This window comes from Alosa alosa, chromosome 12 (genome assembly GCF_017589495.1).
Source record: "Alosa alosa isolate M-15738 ecotype Scorff River chromosome 12, AALO_Geno_1.1, whole genome shotgun sequence".
NCBI classification, from domain to species: Eukaryota; Metazoa; Chordata; class Actinopteri; order Clupeiformes; family Clupeidae; genus Alosa; species Alosa alosa.
The window spans coordinates 9,549,324-9,571,586 of record NC_063200.1 but is presented as its reverse complement, the minus strand read 5'-3'; the positions used below and the strand labels follow the sequence as shown (position 1 = coordinate 9,571,586).

Here is a 22,263-nt window from a genome sequence, read left to right as displayed (position 1 = left end):
CCGGGTTGAGGTGTGTGTATGGGTGTAGTTTAAGAATAAGTCTCACTAATTTGTTTTGTGATGTCTGCAGCTTCTGTTTGAAAATCTTAGGAATGGTTGTGTACCATGAAGTGCAGGCATAATCAAAGTGGCATTGTATTAGGGCCCCAGCAAGAATCTCGAGAGCTTGTCTATCTATTAATGTGGATACTCTAACTAGACATTTTATTTTCTGATTTACTATTTATTATCAAGTATGCAGCCTAAGTAAGTTACTGATTCCTTAGTTATTATTTCAGAATCACCAACTACCACACTGAATCCAGGTGACTTCCTTAGCTTATCATTTGATCCAAATAGTATTGATTCAGTTTTACAAAGATGGAGAGACAGTTTGTTTTCAGATAACCAAATGCTGACTTTCTGAAGTTCTGAACTAAGTAATTTCTCTACCTCTGCTTTATTACGATGAGACACTAAAAGAGCTGAATCATCCGCGTAAAGATACAGATTGCAATCACATGCTGACTTCATGTCGTTTATGTACAGCAGAAAAAATAACGGACCTAGGATGCTTCCCTGGGGGACCCCACATGTAAGTGGAAGAGGAGTTGATATAGTACCACTCATCCCTATGCTCCCTATCCCCCAAATAAGATTGGATCCAACGTAGAGATGCAGAATTAAAACCCAAGGCTCTAAGTTTGACTAAAAGAATACAGTGGTTCACAGTGTCAAACGCTTTTTGGAGGTCCAACATAACCATGCCACAGTATTTCCCTTCATCCACTTGTTTTTTAATGTAATCTGTTAAGTAAAGTAAGCAAGTGTTTGTAGAATGAGATTTTCTAAATCCTGACTGGAATTCGTACAAGAGATTGTGTGATGATAAGTAGTTATCTATTTGCTCATGAACAACCCTTTCAATGACTTTGGACAGACAACATAAAATGGATACGGGACGATAGTTTCCATGATCTACTTTGCTTCCCTTTTTATATAAAGGAATTACTCTCGCCCTTTTGAATTCAATTGGAAATTTACTTAGTTCTATGGACAGGTTGGTAATATGTGTTATGCAAGGAGAAATAGTTTCTGCAGCATCTCGTATGAATCTTGTGGGAATATTATCAAGACCTGTTGCTTTGCTAGGATTGAGATTTTTAAGCTTACTTAAAATGTTTTCATTTGTTACTTTTACAAGGGAAAACATATCTGCTTGGACTCCCTTCTTTTGATAAAAATCCTGCACATGACTTTCCCCATAGAGCCCTGATTGACTGAGCAACATATTCACCAAAGTGTTGGTTATGGTTGTAAAATATTTGTTTAAACTATTTGCTACTTTTAATTTGTCAGATATAACAGTACCTCCTATTTCCAAACTCAGGTTGAACGATTTTGTCTTCACTCTGTTGCTGTATCCTAATAGTTTTAGTGCCTTCCATAACTTTCTAGGGTTGTTCCTATTCTCCTCTATCTTGTCATTGAAAAATCCTGTCTTGGCTTTCTTAATCATTCGGTTCACCTCATTTCTTTGTTTCTTATACTTACTAAATATCTGCTCATCTTTAGCCTTCCTAAATTTGTTAAAAAAATCATTTCTTATCTTTATAGCTTTCAATATGTCAGAATTCATCCAAGGCTAAGTTCTGCATTTAATTCTGACAGATTTTTCTGGGGCAACTTTATCAGCAGTTTTTAAAAACAATGATTTAAAAAGTATCCAAGATTTATCCACCTCTTCACAATTAAAAACAGGAGACCAGTCCACCTCCCTCAATGATCTAGACAATGCCTCACTGCTATAGTTCTTGAAATGCTGATAGGGTGAAGTACGGCAGTGGCTAACCTTTCATGATGTTGAGGACAAAGGTGAGTATGGCTCCCCCTGCTGGTGGTGGGGGAATGTGCATGGTATAATCTCCCATAGGGACTTTCAACGCATCATCACGTCTGACTCGAAAAGACTTCAGATCCTCCAGAGTTAACGACCCACCTATGTAGACACAAACAGACACAAACATGCACACACACACACACACACACACACACACACACACACACACACACATAATAACATCAAATTACTTTTTAATTTTTGTTAAAGACATTAACGTAACAAATATTTGATACATCGCTGTTAATAACACAATGCTTTACTGCACGCTCTAACGGTCATATACTGTAGCAGTTATTACTGTGAACTGCTCCTGAGCTGTTGGAGAAGAAACAGCTGCATCTGATGCGCTTAGCAGGACTGTCCTTTTGTAGGGACACTCAGTCATTACTGCAGAGACTACATGGGCTTTCAGAGGCTGGTGGAGGGACTTTACTCTCTCATACACCCACATACCTGCCGCACGGATGTCGTCAATTATATCATGTGCAATGGTGCCAGTGTAGAAGGCTTCGGCCCCCTCTTTTGCAATGGTTTCCATGGTGTCTGCCAACTTTGGGTAGCGCAGAATATCCTTAGTGCTCAGCAGCGTCTTGTTCGCATGACAGAACAGCTCACTGTGGGGGGACAAGGAACAGGATATAGCGGCTTCATCTCCGTAATCTGTTGAGGGCTTGGACCAGTGTTTCTCAAACGTTTTCAGACGAAGGACCACTTAAGCAATAAAAAAGAAACGCACGGACCACCTAGCTAAAAAGATCAGACCTACTTCAACAGTATATTAGCCTGCACAATAGGCCTACTCACTGAACCACCTTGCTTATTGTCTTTGCACTTTGCTTATTGTGTCAGAGGATTCATATGATTTCAACTGGCATATCTTACATAGACAGTGTTGCAGAACTGTTTGGATTTACATACAAGTTGGTTGAATATTGCAAACAACTCATCTATATAATATTTTATCATGTCAGCTCGCAGACCACTTGGGATAGCTTGCCAGTGGTCCCCGGACCACACTTTGAGAAACACTGGCTTAGACCATGAGGAAACCAAAAGGGAAGTTTTTGGTATTACTGATTAAGAGACAGTTAAAACACACACACACACATACAGTTAAGACACACACACACACACACACACACACAGATACAAACACACACAGTTACTGAAGAGGAACTGTTTTTAGGCATGTGTTCCCTGGAGTGGCCTCCATTGTGCGACAAACTGCAACAAGTCACCTCCTAACTGAGTGTGTGCATCATGCAGGCACCCCATAATGTGATGCACTGGGGTATAATGCAGGCGCCCCATAATGATATGCACTGGGGTATAATGCAGGGGTATCATGTAGGTGCCCCATAATGCTATGCACTGGGGTATAATGCAGTCGCCCCATAATGATATGCACTGGGGTATCATGCAGGCGCCCCATAATGATATGCACTGGGGTATCATGCAGGCGCCCCATAATGATATGCACTGGGTTATTACTCCTCATTATCTATGGATAAGTGTCTGCCAAATGGTAATTGATATATGATGTGACGTAATGATGTGATGTTGTGTCATGACATTCCATGCTATGTCCGGTCATGTTATGTCATATCCTGTGGTTTGACCGCAGGCATCTTTCCCATCAGACCTCCAGGATATGCACCATGCTGCTTTGCTGCTTTGGCATTGCTGCTGACCAGTGACAAAGCAATCTACAATATATAGAATATAGTTTATACTATAGTATATACAATTTATAGTTTCACTATTTTCTATCAGTTGAAAACACAAGCAGTCCTGTGTTCCAAAGTTGTAATAATGTTTTGCAAGATTTTGCCTTTTACGTAGCCAACTGTAGTTTTTAGACCTTTAGCATGAAATCAACACTTGCACAGCACTGCTTTAAATCCAATACATCGCAATACAAATGAAACATGCCATGCTAATAAAACTCAATACAAATTAAACGTGTCATGCTAATAAAACTCAATACAAATGAAAAGTGCCATGCTAATAAAACTCAATACAAATGAAACGTGCCATGCTAATAAAACTCAATACAAATGAAACGTGCCATGCTAATAAAACTCAATACAAATGAAACGTGCCATGCTAATAAAACTCAGTTGAAATTGAGAGCTGGTCGTGTAGTGTGGCATGTGCTACTGTACCAGAGCTGTGTTCCGATGATGAGCGGTTTTAGAATTGGGTGGCTGATGAAACTGAACAGGTAAGGTGGCATCGGGAAGCCCTCACGAGCCAATCGGATAGAGGGTGCGAAAAGCTCCTCCCACTTCAGTTTCCCAAAGCGATCATGGGCCGCTTTATATCCACGGAGCTCACCGGGAACACCGATCCACTGGGCGCCTGAGGACGGGAAAATGCACTTACACACTCAGATACTATTCAATATATCATAAACATATACACACATACACACACTCTCACGCACAGACCTCCGAGAATATAAGAAATACAAAAAGACATTCCAGCACCGACACACAGAGATATATCTACTGAAATACACATACAGGCACACACACACACTTTCTCATAAGGCGGATCTTAATCATGCAAACATATTAAGTGTGTGTGATGTGTCTGTGTGTGATGTGTCTGTCTGTGTGTTTATAATGAAGAAAATGATGCAGGGAAAAGAGTGCTGCAGATTGGTCCTTTTTCTTGATGCACACACACACACACACACACACACACACACAGAGAGAGAAAGAGAGAGAGACAGGGAATGTACAACAACAAACTGACCCAGGTCAGATGAACTGATGAACTGAGCCAATCCAAACTTCCTCTACAGGCATCAAGAAAAAGGACACCAATCTGCAGCACTCTTTTCCCTGCATCATTTTCTTCATTATATGAAATGCACGCACGGACACACACGCACACACACACACAGGCCCGTCGCTAGAAGGCAAGCAAACCAAGCAATTGCTTGGGGCCCGAGCTGGCCAGTGGCCCCAAGACAACGACTGGTTAAGAATAAAATGCAACGACAAACTGTGAGCGCCCCTTTGATAGTCAATGCAGTAAAGTGCAACAACACTGTTACCGGCAATACCGGGATCGCCCTCAAGGGGGCCCCTCTCAGTAGTCGCTGACAGCAGGAAGGAAGAGAATGACAATAAAAAACAAGGTAGTGGTAAGTGATAAATTACACTGGATAAAATAGCTCTACTTGTCTTGTGCAAATGGTGTAATGTCGCAGCAGGAAGGCTAGCCTAGCAAAAAATGTTTATGTTAACTACCTGCCTGACGGCCCATGCTTCTTGTAACAAACTAGTTAGAACAACTTTTTTTTTTTTTTTGAACGGACGGAATATGATTACATACTGTAATATGTTTATTAACGGGATAAGGAAGACGCAGATCTGTTCCAGAATCACTGTTTATCGTATTTAATGACATAACATTGCTATAGCTTTGTAATAGGTTTTGATGAAAGTGGCATAGCTTCTCTGCTATACTAACTATTCGACCGTGATAATCTATTTACCAAATGGGGGTTAGGAAAACCACACGATACATTCCGTGCGTCAAAGCAGACTGGAACATTCATGTCTAGTAGTATTCATGCACGCCAGCTGTTTACTGTCTTTAAAGCACCAGGTGCGTCTGTCTAATTCTCAAACAGCAGAATGCTTAAATGCTATGTTAAGCTACAAGTAGGCCTAGGTCAATGTATAACATTAGCTTGGGATGTTTTTACAGTAAGCATTGGTAGTTGTGAAAGCAGCTGCATCCCTTCTAAATATCAAAATATGGAAATGCTAACATATCTTTTCTTTCTCCCTCAAGGTGCTTTGCTTAAATTTCTCAGCCCTCAGGCTCTTCCTAAGGATACCTCCACTGATGAAGATGGCCTGAAAGGTCAGGTCCATGTCCATTTTGCTTGGGGCCCCCAAATTCCTTGAAACGGCCCTGCACACACACACACACACACACACACACGGTCCAACGTGTGTGTAGTTGCTCCAATTGAGCAGCAGGGCTGACAGGTGAAAAACTAAATCATTAAGAGACTTTTCCGCTGCACTGGTCTTCTTGCAAAACAGGATTTACAAGCTCACTGGTGGAGCGTCTTTGTGTGTGTGTGTGTGTGTGTGTCTGCATGTGTGTGTGTGTGTGTGTGTGTGTGTGTGTGTGTGTGTGTGTGTGTGTTATCTCCATAGCTTGCAGTGGAGTGTTCTATGTGCAGAGTACACATATTGTTAGTTTGTTGCAATAAGTCACTGAGCCAGAACCCCATGATATGTAAACAGAGGACTAAACTTAAATGAACTTCACACAATGGCCTTCAAGGAGTACCAGGGCGCTGGGAGGTGTGTGTGTGTGTGTGTGTGTGTGTGTGTGTGTGTGTGTGTGTGTGTGTGTCTGTGTGTGTGTGATAGACACAATGGCCTTCAAGGAGCACCAGGGCGTTGGGGGGAAGTGATTGTATTTACCAGTGTTGGGTAGTAACGGATTACATGTAATCTGGATTACGTAATCAGATTACAAAAATCAAGTAACTATAATCAACCCAGATTACAATAAAAGAATTGTGTAATCAGATTACAGTTACATTGTTGGGGATTACCTGATTACATTTTATCATGCAAGCAATGCAACTTTTTAATGATAGCCTAGTTATCTTTTAATTCGACTAGCTTCTGGCTTGCCGGTTCGATCCCTGACCAGTAGAAAAAATGTGGGCAGGGGAAGTGGTTGAGCACTGCTCTCCCATGCCCACATCCACGGCTGAAGTGCCCTTGAGTAAGGCACCAAACCCCTCATTGATCCCCGAGCACCGTTGTAGCAGACAGCTCACTGCTCCGGGTTGGTGTGTGCTTCACCTCACTGTGTGCTCATTGTGTGCTTCACCTCACTGTGTATTCACTGTGCTTCACTAATTCGCGGATTGGGAGACCAAATTTCCCTCACAGGATCAAAAGAGTATCTATACTTACTTACTAACTTATTTACTATTGGGGCAGGTCTCTCGGCACACTGCCTGATCTTTTCCTCCTAATCTTAATGTAGCCTGTTGTTTTAGTGTTACCGTTTACTTTAAGAAAGTCACCAGGTCCCCCTGGTTGAAAAACATCCCAAAGGAATCATTTTCTCACCCCCACAATTGAAATGGACATGGTGTCATTCAATCTCAGGCCATGTCCCTGGGTCAAAAAAATCCAGCGAAAGCTAAATTCATTGTCCAGGCGTGCCCTTATAAAGAGTTGTGCATGTTTGGACAATAGTGATCCATGATCACATCCATGATGACTAAGTGATCAATTTTGGGATGGGGAAAATGTCAACCACCAAAATACCACCCCCAAAGTGGAGAATAGCTATAGAAATGTATTAGTTTTGGGTGTTTTTCAGACAATGGGACCTGGTGACCTCAAAGTAAATGGTAACACTAAAACAACGGGCTACATTAAGATTTTTGGAGGAAAGATCAGTTAATTCACACAGGAATGCTTTACTCAAAGCAAAGAGATTTCTTAGATGTAATGAAATAATAAACAGAAAAATAGAATGATAATTATTTCATCAATTCAGTGGTCTTTTACTTAAGGGACATATTTATTGAAGTAATCTAAAAGTAATCCTAAAGTAATCAGATTACGCCTGAATCAAACGTCAATTTCCCCTGAATAAACAATGGTTGATGATGATGATATGTGTTCCAACCACTCACTAAATCAGCTGATTCTAATTCTTATTCTAATGAACGACTCCTAAGCCAAGTGGAGCAGCGAAATCCTGAAATCACCTGTTTAAAGTTCACAGGTAGAACCAATGCATGGTATGACTTTTACTTTCTGAAGCCTGCAGTAGCCTGTCTGTTACTGTAGGAGATCAGGTCAGGAGCACCTTCATCAGTGTGTGTGGATTCTGTAACTTTAGGTAGCAGGGTGATCCTTGCGGGTATAACACCGCCCAATGGCTGAACAAGGCCAGCCAGACCAGGCCCAGATCAAGACTAGATCCACTGTGCAGGTGACCCCTTACAGGAAACCCCTTGAACTTCTTGTTTACACTGCTGACCACAATAGACTAGCATAAGAATTCCACATGGCGGATGATTACCATGGTAAAACTGCTTTCCTTTGCAGTCGCTCATCAGGTTGGGTTTGAAGGTCTTGGGGACTGTCTCTCTGGAGCTGATCACGGTCACTTTACCTGGAAAAAAACAGAGAGCGAGAAATAAAGTCTTTAAATATTTAGCAGACACTTTTATCCAAAGCGATACACAGAGAGAGATCGGGGCTATTTTTGGGGAAAGTCTTGATTGAAGGCATGTCAGTATTGACTGATCGACTGATTGGGAGAATTAGAATACCTCCCAGTCAGCTGGGAACATTTTGAAGCCAGGCTGACAACTGTGAGCTTAACAAGGGCATGATATTGCTGTTTGAAGTTCTTTGGAATGCCCTGCAGCAGTCTGGATCGGGCGATCACCAAGTTGCGTCACTCAGGAAGGAGCCGCTGGAACTTGAAATCTCCCGGTAATATTCATGCTCCGTGCCTGACTGGACTTATGTGGCAGATTACAGGTCTCTCGTCTGGGTCAGAGCAAGGGGGCCCTGGATTGGGGAAGAGACATGCAGACAAACAAAGAGTCGGGGGAACCAAGAGAAAGAGAAAGAGAGTTTCAGAAACATTTGGATGGCTTTTTAATGGCAAGACAAATGAGGTCAGTGAACTGGAGCCAAAGGAAAGCAAAGAGACACAGAAATGAGAACAAACAGTGTGAGAGTCACTGCTAGATTTGGCTCCAACCCTGAGGCTGCTTGTTGAGTCTAATTTTTCCAAACATAAACCAAATTTATTTATCATCTACAAACAAAACCAGATTTGTATTCAGATACAATTATTTAACAATATCGAGTTGTGTGTCCCCTATTAAGTTTTCCAGATGTGTGTGACTTGCACAGTGTAGGAATTGCACAGTGTAGCCTCTATTGGCTTGGTTTGTGTTATCTAGTCGAGTGCAGACAGACGTTGGCTGGGTGCCACTTCATGGGTCTGAGTCAGTGTCTAATAGGCTACCACAGCAGTTGCATAGAGTCTGCGGTGTCTCCAGCTACTTAAAGGGACCCTGTGCACTTTTGACCATTTCTTCGCTTTTTGCTCACCGTTTTCTCTGCAGAGCTCCCCCTACAGGTTCAGAGTATATATTGTATGACACTCCTCGCTCGGTCAGTCTGCCGTTTCCTCTTTCCCTGTTCCTACGACAACGGTTCACTCGCTTTCTGCTTCTTTTCGCTGGCTCTGCCATGACGAACGTCTGAGAAACTCCATCGCATCCTTGTTCTAGCCGGTGCCCGGCGCACATGTGTGTAATGTAGTAAAGCAATTTGTTACGACCGCAAGACTTTCTGACCCAAAGTTGCATGACTGTTTTTTTCCGCTCACGAGCACTAGGGGGAAATGAGACGGCCACCATTCACCCCTGAACTCATATAACCATTCCAATAACTCCGAAGCTGTTAAGGTAAGGTAAATTTCCCCTTTAAAGGGAAACTTGGCAGGATTAGCTATATTTCCCCCTCTGCTGGAGAAATTGTGCATTTTGCTATTTTAAACTGTGGAAAAGGTAACGATAAAGCACATGGATTTGTTTACAAGCTAGCGAAACGGTTAGCATAAGTTCGGCAGAAGAATGTGGATGTTACAAGGTATGTTCTTAGAAGATGATTTCCCTCGAAAGTTAGGATTGTTTAAATGTTTAAATTCTGGCTGCTAAACACACACTGTTTAGGAGGGACAGAAATGCAATGTGCATTACATTATATTACATAAGATTATATTGAATATTGCAATGTACATTACATAAGATTATATAGAATATTGCAATCACCCCAGAGTGTTATTTTTTGTTTCTTTTTTTTTGGGGGGGGGGGGGCTCAGACCCCCCCAATCACCCCCATAATTCGAACTGTGGAACTACTACTGACCAGCGATGCTGAGGCCAAGTCTCTGTCAATCCTCTCCCCTCACTGTTCAACCAGACCCCATAGCTTGTCCCAACATAGGGTCATTTCTGCTAAACATTTGGTCAACATGAGTTAAGACTCGAAATGGGCTTTGTGACATCTGTTCAGTCTTGTGTAAAAGTCTCCTGTCTATAAATAAAATCCTCCTAAGTGGACATTACATGTACCGGTATTACCATTGATCTACATTGTAAAAACTTTTTTTCAGTTTTCAGTTACAGGTGTTATCTTAGTTTGAGTCATTAGTGAACTTTACCTTTGTGGGCCAGATTTCCTTACTTTTACAGCCTGATTTTGGTTATGTCATTGTTGATGTTTTGATTGCGCAATTTAGGAAGTGTTCCAAGAAACTGTTTATTTTGGCATTCTTGAATAGAGATTGATGAAAAGACTGATGAGCTGAGCTGATTTGAGTCGGTTAGTTCTGAATGATGCAGAGGAAGGTGAAAGAACATAACTGATCTGAATGATGCAGAGGAAGCTGAAAGAACATAACTGATCTGAATGATGCAGAGGAAGCTGAATTGTGTTTGATTTCCGCTGAACTAGGTGGAGGAGGCGGAACATCTGAATGGGACTATGTCACTGGGAACTGAGTTGGATCATTTAGAGATTGAATACAAAATATTAGAACTGAACTGAATCATCGGGAGAAGGCTAAGCACAAATCTGCATTGGAAGTGTCCTGAATCATGAGAGAGAGAGGTTGAGCACAAGTCTGCATTGGAACCAAACTGAGTCGTTTGGCCCATCTAAAGTGTGTTGACTCATCCTGAGTCATTTTGGGGTGAACTAAGGCGTCCATCTGAACCGAGTTGACTCAAACTGAGTCATTTGGAGGTGCGCTACGATGCCTATCTGAACTGAGTTGACTCATGGAAAGTGTGTGTCTCACCGGCCTTGTCCCTGATGGTGAAGATGGAAGTGTGTGTGTGTGTGTGTGTGTGTGTGTGTGTGTGTGTGTGTGTGTGTGTGTGTGTGTGTGTGTGTGTGTGTGTGTGTGTGTGTGTGTGTGTGTGTATGTGTGTGTGTGTGTGTGTGTGTGTGTGTGTGTGTGTGTGTGTGTGTGTGTGTGTGTGTATGTCTTACCAGCCTTGTCCCTGATGGTGAAGATGGAGCCTCCTCCGAGTCCCATGCTCTGGGGGTTCACCAGACCCGTGCAGATGAGGGCTGCGATAGCCGCGTCCACTGCGGAGCCTCCCTTCTGCAGCATATCCCTGCACACAACAACAACAACAACAACAACAACATTAGAGACAGACAGAGGTTTAGACAGAGGCCGCACAGCCCAGCACAGTCCACAGGGGGGCGACACAGAGACGAGCCCAAGGAGACCACTGCACAGAGACGAGCCTTCAGGCTCAGAACAAAGCGTAGCCTGTATCAGGGTCGCTTTGGTCGCTTTGTATCAGGCTTGCTTTGCGTCGGGGTCGCTTTGCGTCTGCTGTAGCGCTATCCTATTGTGTGCAGGGGGAATTTGAAAGACAACCGTTTATCCCGCTCCTCGCATTGAGGCCTACCAATGGTGTGTTCCCAGACCCAACAATCTTGATGTGGGTCTGGCTTGCCAGGCTACTGACTCCTCCTCACTGTTCCATCTATCAAGTCTACTCCTCACTGTTCCATCCATCAAGTCTACTCCTCACTGTTCCATCCATCAAGTCTACTCCTTCTCAGTGTTCCATCTATCAAGTCTACTCTTCCTCAGTGTTCCATCTATCAAGTCTACTCCTCCTCAGTTTTTTTCAAACAATTCAACAATCTTAATACCCAAATACCAGTGTGCACATGCTCTAAAACTGATTGGACCCCACTCATTGTCTATATTACTAGTAGTAGTAGTAGTAGTAGTAGTAGTAGTAGTAGTAGTAGGTTATTATAATCATTATTATTGTCACTTCTGTAGGCTACTTGTTACAATGTTAAATAGCCTATTTTCAAAGTGGTTAAATTCTCTGCTCAATTTTGTACACACACACACACACACACACACACACACACACACACACACACACACACACACACACACACAACCTCAGGTTGTCCTCATCCTGCTTCTAACTCGGTTGTGTTGCATTTTAAGCACCATCAGTTTGGAAAAGCCTGCACTGTACAAGTGACTGACCTACCAAATGCCTTGCTCTAAGGCAGGGGTGGGCAAACTGCGGCCTGCAGGCCGGACCCGGCCCGCCAAGCACTTTCATCCGGCCCGCAGAGCATTTCATTTGGTTATCAGGCTGCTCGCTATTTTTTTCCTGCAATAGAGACGACGTTGGTTAGCTTTACTGCAAACTGCTTTTCACTCTTCTTAGAGAACGTTTACAATGTCAATGTCAAAACATCATGTTACATAGAGATGACAGGCCTACTCTTTGTTATCTCCTTTGCAGCAGACCCGCCGGCCAATTTTCAAAACCCAATGTGGCCCTTGAGCCAAAACGTTTGCCCACCCCTGCTCTAAGGACTACGTTTTGTGCTTCTTGGGTGGACCAGTTACACACTCACACACCCAGACTGACCATTCTTCCTTCCCTCTGTCCTGCTAGTTCGAGATAATGTGTCTTTGGCTACAACTGCCATGTTTTGAGTCTCTGGGTTATTGACATGACATCAACCACACTTGATTAGCTGTCACAAAGACAGACTATGTGTCTCAAACGAGGTTATGCTCACTCATACCCTAGAAGCAGAAATTAGACATGAACATGAGCACATCATGATTAATAATATTTCTTATTCTCAAGAGCCAGTTCAACTTTAAAGAATAAAAAGTATACTAATTGCTAATTGAGTAATTAACAAGATTGGAGTGTAAGACAAAGATATAAGAATATAAAAGATAAAAAGATAAAAACTAAAGTGTCATGTGCAAAAAACACTGAGGAGGTGTGAGGTTGTTGACATTAAGTATGAGGAAGAGCATGACATTATGACATTAAGTATGAGGAACAGTGTGACATCCTAATGGCCTGTGGATAGGAACTGTCTCTAAATCTGCGGGTACAGGTCTGAATGCTCTTGTACTTTCTATCAGATGGCAGGAGGGTGAAGAGACTGTGGCTGGGATGACTGGGGTCAGAGAGGATCCGCTTGGCCTTTCTTTTGCATCGTTGGCTATTAATACGTTAATCCACACACACACACACACACACACACACACACACACACACACACACACACACACACACACACACATACACACACACACACATATACACACACACATACACACACACACCCTCATAATTACCAGAAAGCTTCCTCCCTTGTTAGGCTGTTTAGATATTCTGAGCATGCTCTACTCGTCAACTAAGTCCCTCTGACAACACCCACTATTGCTGGCCTGCCAGTTGGAAAGGCCCCTAAAGTTGGTCATTCTGTGGACAACTCTTTTGAGAGAGTCCAGACATCACACAAAAACAACACAAAAACTTAATTCATCATCTATGAAAAAAATGAAACCCTTCTTTCTGTGGGGAGCTTTCAAAGTCTTAGAGAACTTGTGAAGCAAAGCTCTCTGGCCTGATGTCTTCCACACCCGGGCAGCTACTCTTGAAAAGATCAAAGTGCCACCTTTGTGTCTCCTTCTGTCTGTATCAATGGGCCATGAAAATGAGAGGGGGCGGGGGGGTGGAGCAGATCCCCTGAGAGGGGGGGTTGGTGGGCATGCAGCCCTGTGAGTTTGGATGTCGGGATTATACTGACTATGCTAATTTCTGGAGTGAGTGAAAAAGGCTAAGAAACAAAGTCAAAAGTCAGCTTTATTGTCAATTTCTTCACATGCCCAGACATACAAAGAGATCGAAATTATGTTTCTCACTATCCCACGGTGAAGACAAGACATATTTTACCAATTAAGTCCACAGACGAACATAACATTCAAGTAAACAATAAAAAGTATTGTTTAACAAGTTATAACAAGTAATAACAAGTTCAGTGGGGAAGCTTTTAACCCTCCATAGCCCATAGAGCCAACGTTCTCCACTGCAGAACCTGTTTGTCCTTAGCCAACAATCTCCAGTGTAGAACCCTTCTAGCCTTAGCCAACGTTCTCCACTACAGAACCTGTTTGTCCTCAGCCAACAATCTCCAGTGTAGAACCCTTCTAGCCTTAGCCAACATTCTTCACTGCAAAACCCTTCCATCCTTAACCAACATTTTCCACTGCAGAACCCTTTTATCCTTAGCCAACTTTCTCCAGTGTGTAGCATGAGCAGCTACCTGTTCCTGACTAGTTCTATGGTCTAATGGTGAATGCCTCTGATTGGCTGGAATGGTTATACGTGTGACGCATGAAGTAAAGAAGCGGGCTGTCGCCTTGTTGAATAGTGTGCTGGTCTCTGATATTTCCACCACGCCAATAACACAACATGGTGTCAGAAGTGGCTGTCTTCAACAAACTAAAGCATAGCAAAGGCGAGAGGCGAGGATAAAATGTTGTTTAGCGTGACTGACACTGCTGTACTTGAGAAACTGCTGTCCATCCCTAAATTGTCCCTGACTAAGGGTTCACACTTTTAACGACACCGGTAAAGAAAAAACTTTAGTGCACACACAGAGGTGTAACCGGCTAAATGTGCTGTAGTGCATATGTAGTGGTTTCAAAAACTCTCAGTCAGTCTCCTAAACTGCCGGTTACAGTCTCCTAAACTGCCGGCGTCGTGTACACGCAAGTCGTAACCGATAACAAAACCTTACCAGTTTCACAAAAACCGGCGTTGTGTAGACAGCCCCTAAAGCTGTAGATCTATGTTGAGCAAAGGAAGTAGTGCGTGCACAGGCTCTTGCAATGGCTTCCAGCAGCTCAACAGAGCAAGTGGATGTTATCAGGAGCAAGGGCACCAAACCACGTCCATGGCCAGAGCGTAAGGCTTACAAAAAACCCATCAAAGAACACACTCGGTTATGTGGCAAATGCGGGCGACAGCTTCGGCCAAGAAGCTGCCCTGCATACAATGCATATTGCAACACGTGTGGAGAAAAGAACCATTTTTCTGCAATGTGCAAATCAGGGGATATAGTGGCGCCGATTGGAACAGACACTGATAGTGATGAAACCAGCGCAGCTGTAGACACATTGTTTATTGGATCCATATTACACCACAGGCCACAGAAAATAGGCACCACAGCGTCTGACACACCTCTACTGGGACGCCAGGCGTGTGTACAACTGGACCTGATCAGGTAAGTGGATCCACTAATCCCTGCTGCCCCAACATCAAAGGATGACCTACTGAACCGATATCCTTTGGTTTTCGAAGGTCTCGGTGAGTTTCCTGGACAAGACCCCAACTACACTGACCGTTCAGTGCCCCCAGTGATCCATGGGTGTAGGAAGATCCCTTATGCTGTACATGACAGGCTGAAAGAGACTATTGATTACCAGACCAGCTGGTAAAAAGATTTGTACTATCCTTGATGAGCGTGATGGGTATTGGCAGATCAGATTAGATGACGAGTCTGCAGATCTCTGTACTTTCAATACTCCATGGGGAAGATACTGTTTCCATCGCATGCCTTTTGGGATTAAATCAGCGAGTGATGTGTTCCAGAAGGTCAACTATGAAAGCTTTGGTGACTGTCTGGTGTGACTTTGATGGTGTCTTCATAGTGGCAGATGACATGATCATCGCTGCAGCAGACAAAATGGAACATGACAAAATACTCCAGCAGGTAATGGAAAGAGCTAAAGAACTCCATGTCAAATTCAACAAAGACAAAGTGCAATACATGGTTAATGAACTTAAATATCTTGGCCACATCATCAGTTCGGATGGGGTCAGACCAGATGACTCCAGTCATCACAGCCATCCAACAGTTGCCTCCACCCTCTGACCGGAAGAGCCTGTAGCGACTACTTGGCATGACTAGGTACCTAGATCAGTACATACCTAACGAGGCCACACTCACCGCACCGTCAAGACTGCTTCTCCGGGTGGTTGAATGGCAGTGCCATCCAGAACAAGAGGCTGCATTTAGGGCATTTCCAGTGGAAATTCAAGCTGATGCTTCCAAGGATGGACTTAGTGCCTGCCTCATGCAAGACAAACAGCCAGTAGCCTATGCGTCCAGGGCATTGTCTGATGCAGAGCAAAACTATATACAGACTGACTTTGCTCTCAAGAAATTCCATCAGTATGTACGGCAATTCTGTGAAAATCCAATTTTGTCAAAACCCATAGGTAAGGCCCCCGCACGATTACAGAGGATGCTTCTTTAAATTCAAAGATACGACATCTCTCTCATGTACACATGTTAATCGCCGACACTCTATCCAGGGCGTACCCCGATGACTTAGAGACGACTGATGAATGTGACCTTGGTGACGAAAGAGTCATATATTTTACAGAGAGTGCACCGCTTCAGGGTAGCATAATGCAGCTCATGAAAACAGCCACGTAGAAGCGGTCATTACCCTCCCAGTGTGGCCAACGTTCTCCAGCGTAGAACTGGTAATTACCCTCCCAGTGTGACCAAAGTTCTCCAATGTAGAACCGGTCATTGCCCTCTTAGTGTGGTCAACATTCTCCAATGTAGAACCGGTCATTACCCTCCCAGTGTGACCAACGTTCTCCAGCATAGAACCGGTCATTACCCTCCCAGTGTGGCCAATGTTCTCCAATGTAGAGTCGGACATTACCATCTCAGTGTGACCAACGTTCTCCAAAGTAGAACCGAGTCATTACCCTCCCAGTGTGACTACCATTCTCCAGCACAGAACCGGTCATTACCCTCCCAGTGTGACCAACGTTCTCCAGCACAGAACCATAACCCTCCCTGTTTTTCACTCTCTGCTGAAGCAAGCGAGTCCCAGCAAACAAAGTCATGAGGAGGCCATGAAAATGCTCTCTTCTCCATTGGTCATTATTAGATGCAGCAGATTCAGCATTTGAGTTCTGTGAGCAGATTCAGCAGTTGAGTCCTTTGAGCAGATTCAGCAGTTGAGTCCTTTGAGCAGATTCAGCAGTTGAGTCCTGTGTTGAGTCCTGTGAGTAGATGATGTGGTGCAAGTGGCAGCATCCTCATCACATTCAGGGATAAGTGTCCACGGGGGCCCAGGTTGACCTCTGACCCCTGGTCATTTCCCAACCCCACTCCCATCCCGTCTCTTCCTTGCACTCATTTCCTGTCATCTCAACAGTCCTTTCTGAAGTGAGAGTTATTTTTTACAGTCTATGAGTGAGAGCAAAACCCCAAAGACAAGCTTGACAAAGACAAGAGTGAATTCTTGTGGGTTTGCCAGCATTGGTTGCCAGAGCGGAAAGACTGTTCAAGGAATAGAATTAGAACATGAGGGACACTGATGATGCAGCAGACTGGAGTCTGATGATGCAACAGGCACTGATGCCAAAAGGGGGCAAGACTGTGTAGATTCCCGCCATGAAGGCCAGAGAGAGAGAGTTACTGGAAAAGAGACTCTCTCACCAACGTCCACATCCCAGTGGGAAGATCCCTCTGGTGCATTGATATCTACCATATCTATTCAATGAATGACACAGATGTTGCCAGATATCTACCATATCTATTCAATGAGTTACACAGATATTGCCAAGGAAGTCAGAGGACTTTGAAATCGCTCCTGTCCTGCAGGATATCTATCTGTAAAGATGCATTTTAAAAGAAAGAAAAAAGGTGTGTTCGTGTGTTGGGAAACTTTCAGCTCGTTCGCCTCATAAAGTGAGAAATGCTGTATCACCTGAAATGCATCTGGTAATTAATGTACAGAAGCACACAAGCACGTCAGACAGGCTCCCTCAGTGTGTGTGAAGGTTCAGGAGCTTAGAGATGGGTCATGAACAGAATAAAGTGTGTGTGTGTGTGAGAGAGAGAGAGAAAGAAAGAGAGACTCTGCCCAGCTCTAAAGGAGAATACAATTCCATGCAACTGGAACACACATGCACACGTACACACACACACACACACACACACATACAATTGCACACCACACACACACACACACACACACACACACACATACACATGCACACACACACATACACCTTCTGCTAGCGCATGGTGTGTATCAGTGATGCCTCAGTGATACATGTGCTGGTGAAGGACTTGCTCAGACATCTCTGACAGCACTGTGGGGAAACACACACACACAAACACACACACACACACACACACACACACACACACACACACACACACACACACACACACACACACAGTGAAGAATCTCTCAGTGTCTCAGTGCCTACAGCCGGGTAATTCACCATTTAAAAAAACAAATCAGACTGTAGTAACAGATTAACCAGCCAACACAAAAGCCCCTTTCACAGGACAGGAACTTACATCCTGTGACTTACGCTAAGATTTACTTGTAAATCAATTAATACTGTAAAGCGGGCAGTTATTACGTAAACATGTACAACAGAGACAGTGATCAAAAATCTGATTTAGGGGCCTAACCTAACCGGACTGACTAAGGCCCTGAAGAGTTAGACTCTGTGCAGTAAGAGGCCAGTGGACTGTTGGAGGAGGAAGGAGGAGGAGTGGGGATTGAGAGGATAATGAACTCTTCACCCCCACAAGTACACAAGTACACAAACATCATACACACACACACACACACACACACACATAGGAACATACACTCAAACACGCTTGCATACGCACAGGAAAACACACATGCGCGTGCACACAAACACACACACACACACACACACACACACACACACACACACACACACACACACATACACACACACACACACACACACACACACACACACACTCAGACACACATACACACACATACACACACACACACACACACACACTCAGACACACACACACTCAGACACACATACACACACACACATGCTGCTTTTGTTTTGGGTTGTCACCAGTGCAGTGGTTTTAAAATCTGATGACTTTAGTTTGAGCTCCTGAAATGGCATCAATTAGGTAATAAGCTACTGTACACTGACTCACTGTGGCACCTGCAGTGAGCAATCCCATAACTGGGTCATACAGGCGCAGAATGATTCTCTATCATTTCACTACACATTTAGATTATTAGATTAGATTAGAGTACAAGAGTGCAGAGTACAAGTACAAAGACAATGAAGCAGCTTGCATCTAACCAGAAGTGCAAAAAAGCAGAAAAGTGCAATGTGATATAAAAAGTATAGACAGGTATATGCAGGTGGTGCATAGACAGGACAGGATATGTAGTGCAGTGTAGATAGTATACATGAGCCGAACCCTCCAGTCACTTTCTGTCCTTTTTTTTTCTTGTTTTACTAAGAGGTAGACACTGGGAACGGATTTGCCTAAGGCTCTGTGCTTACTTACATTTTTAGCAGGGTGTTGAACAGTGGGTCTGCCCTACAGAGTCAGGACCGCGGGCCAGTGTTTTAAAATGGAAAGTTTTATGAGCCTCTTTGACTCTTTTGCAGGAAACGCTGAACACGTAGGCCTACAAGGGGCGACTCGGGTGTCTAGGGACTTGGCTACAATTGTGTGTGTGTGATACACCTTGAAACGAGGAAATGCATCGGTATTTTTACTTGGCAAAGATTGCAGGATATAAAAACAAAGAACACTAATTTATTGGTCTCCTGACAGCATGGGTGACATGTGATCGTACTACATCTACCATTTTTATGCAATGACACTTTGTTTGAGATAGAGATAGATAGATATATAGATAGATAGATACTTTATTGATCCCCAGGGGAAAATTCAAGGGGGAAATTGGTGTGTCCTGCGGACTTTTCAGGAGCTCCCACGTTATTTTGGGATTCCATTCCCAACTCCTGGAGTCTTTTCTCTGTGTTTGGTGGTCTAAATAATCAGTGATGCATAGTCTGATGTGTACTGTTCCTCTGTACTGACTACGTCCCATCGCGAAAACTGTCGGCTACGTCAAACTTACTTAAAACACATGATTAATCACTCGTACATTCTACAGTAAAATATATTTTAATCAACTTCATGGATATGAACGCATTCAAATATTGATTGGAGCAATATTTACAGGTAAATGTACAGGCCTACAGCTGAAACAGTGGGAGGCATTAAGTAATTCACCATGATTGATATAAAAATATTTTGTATGTTTTTGTTGTGGTTTGGAAAACGAACGCATTCAGGCATACTAGTTATTTCCTCGTATGTGATTATCGCTCCCTTTTATTCTTTAGAAACCACAGAAAGCAAGTAGCTCACTTTACCTGCCGATATCGGAGCACAGCTTGGAGTCCGCAGCCACTGCTCCTCTCGTGAAGGTACCATCGGAGCAAGAAGGTCCGGGGGGGAAGAAAAATAAGCAGCAAACAGTAATGATACCCGCGACGCACAACAAACCACAGCAGATCAGACAGCATTGACACGACTTTGATTTGGCCATTCTGTTGTAGCGATTGCTGCAGCTGCGCTCGTCGGTGTGCCATGTGAACCCCATGCCTGCGAGGGTGTAGGTTTGTGGCGGGGGAGGGAATGGGAGGGCCCTCCTTACTCTTCATCATTTCAAGTAAGTGAAACTAAGTAACTCAGAATTCCCCGCAACCGCGTAAAAACGAGACATTTTTGAGGGATTAGTACTTAAAGTTTTTCTTTTATGGGAAGAGAGAAGATGACTGGTTATTAGTCCTTCTTTTATAGTTCACATATGGTTTTCTGCTGACCAAATGTCACACATCGGAGGCCAGTCCTTATGTCCCTAAATCGTGTCAAACTGAAATCCCAGAACGCACCTGGCTGTCGAATGTGGCTATACTTGGCACGCGAAGCGTCTACAAGGAACTTTAAAGCTTGCCACACCAACACAGGGTTATCTCAGTTCACTGCGGGCTTTACACTGTATTAACTTACTTTCGACGAAAAAGACATCAGCTGGTGAAAAGATCGTGGGGTTAAGGTGCTATCAGCCTTTATAAGGATGCTTCCCCCTTTCCTCCGTCTCTATGATGCTTTCCATCATGATTGACACACACACACACACACACACACACACTCACACACACACACACACACACACCAGACACACACACACACACACACACTCAGACACACATACACACACACACACACACACACACACAACTAAAGCACTAGATGAGGTCAGTTGGTCCGGCAGAGGGGAGGAGAGATAAAGACAAATTCAGCAAACATCCAAACATCCATGCACAGGGTTCCATGTACAGCCTGTCAATGACCCACCCCACCCCAAGTCCCACCCCCACTGCATTTGTATAATTCACACCAAGTCTATGTCCTGAGACAAGACAGCTGGACCGTGGGCTTTGATCACCCTCCACTTTGAGAAAAACAACTGTTGAGTTTGTAAAAATGTTGTAGGATTGCAGTGTTGTTTAGTGTTGTAACACTATCAGTGTTGTTTAGTGTTGTAACACTATCAGTGTTGTTTAGTGATGTAATACCATCAGTGTTGTCCTGGCAAAGCAGATAAAACAGCACACAATGGAACACAAGTTCTATTTTTCTCTTCTCCTCTCCTCTCTCTTCTTCTTTTTCCTCTTCTCTTCTCCTCCTCTCCCTCCCTCATTTTTTTTCTCTTCTCTCTCTTCTCTTCTCCTCCTCTCTTCTCTTCTCCTCTCTTCTCTATCAAATCTTTTTTATCTATCTTTTTCAAAATCATTGTTAGAATGTTTGTAAGACAGATGTGTTGAACTTTCCTCAGATTGGATGATATATTTCCATGTTATCAGGGTTGATCATGAGTACCGGCTCTCTGTGCACTCTTGTGAGATATACACAGGGTAGTTTAAGTAGAAGTGTATTTCACCTTGATGACAGTTCCTCTCCCTGAGGGCCAAGATTACTCCCCTTTGCTCTGCACTTACAGTCAACCAGAGCCAAATACACATAATCACAGTAAGTGTCTTCCTCTGATATATCACCCAAATACACAGAATCACTGTATGGGCCTGCATCTGCTATATCACCTAAATACACAGAATCACTGTATGGGCCTGCCTCTGATATATCACCCAAATACACGTGCCTTCCTCTGATATATCACCCAAATACAAAGTTCCTGTACGGTTCCATCACATGACCCAGATCCTCTGTATGGGTCTTCCTGGACAGGTACAGTACATCACATGATTAGAGACAGATTCATGCAGCAGCTTGTTTCCTCTGTAGTCTTATTATCACCAGCAGCAGTGGCACAGCAGTCAAACACACTGTGTGTGTGTGTGTGCGACCTCTCGTCTGTGTCCTGTTTACAATAATAATGGAACAATCCCAGCTCCTTTTTTCTTCCAAGTGAACAAATTCACCCGGTGTTGTAGAGCTACAACAAAAACATTTAATCGTCATATTATCTCGTCCAAACCACTGTATTCATGAAAGGGGTTTGTGTGTGTGTGTGTGTGTGTGTGTGTGTGTGTGTGTGTGTGTGTGTGT

At 43.5% G+C, this 22,263-nt stretch overlaps 1 protein-coding gene across 1 annotated transcript in view; it reads right to left on the bottom strand.

The window, feature by feature from the left end:
• ggt5b (gamma-glutamyltransferase 5b) overlaps positions 1–20,287 on the bottom strand; it is a 33,376-nt gene extending 13,089 nt beyond the window's left edge. The window contains exons 1-6 of the mRNA XM_048258601.1: positions 20,064–20,287; positions 10,969–11,096; positions 7,970–8,062; positions 4,048–4,243; positions 2,336–2,496; positions 1,832–1,978 (exon numbers count right to left, since the gene is read on the bottom strand). Of these exons, the coding sequence (XP_048114558.1) occupies positions 1,832–1,978; positions 2,336–2,496; positions 4,048–4,243; positions 7,970–8,062; positions 10,969–11,096; positions 20,064–20,239 (901 nt within the window). The 5' untranslated portion in view covers positions 20,240–20,287. The remainder of the gene's footprint in view (positions 1–1,831; positions 1,979–2,335; positions 2,497–4,047; positions 4,244–7,969; positions 8,063–10,968; positions 11,097–20,063) is intronic.
• Between the last annotated feature and the right edge of the window lie 1,976 nt (positions 20,288–22,263).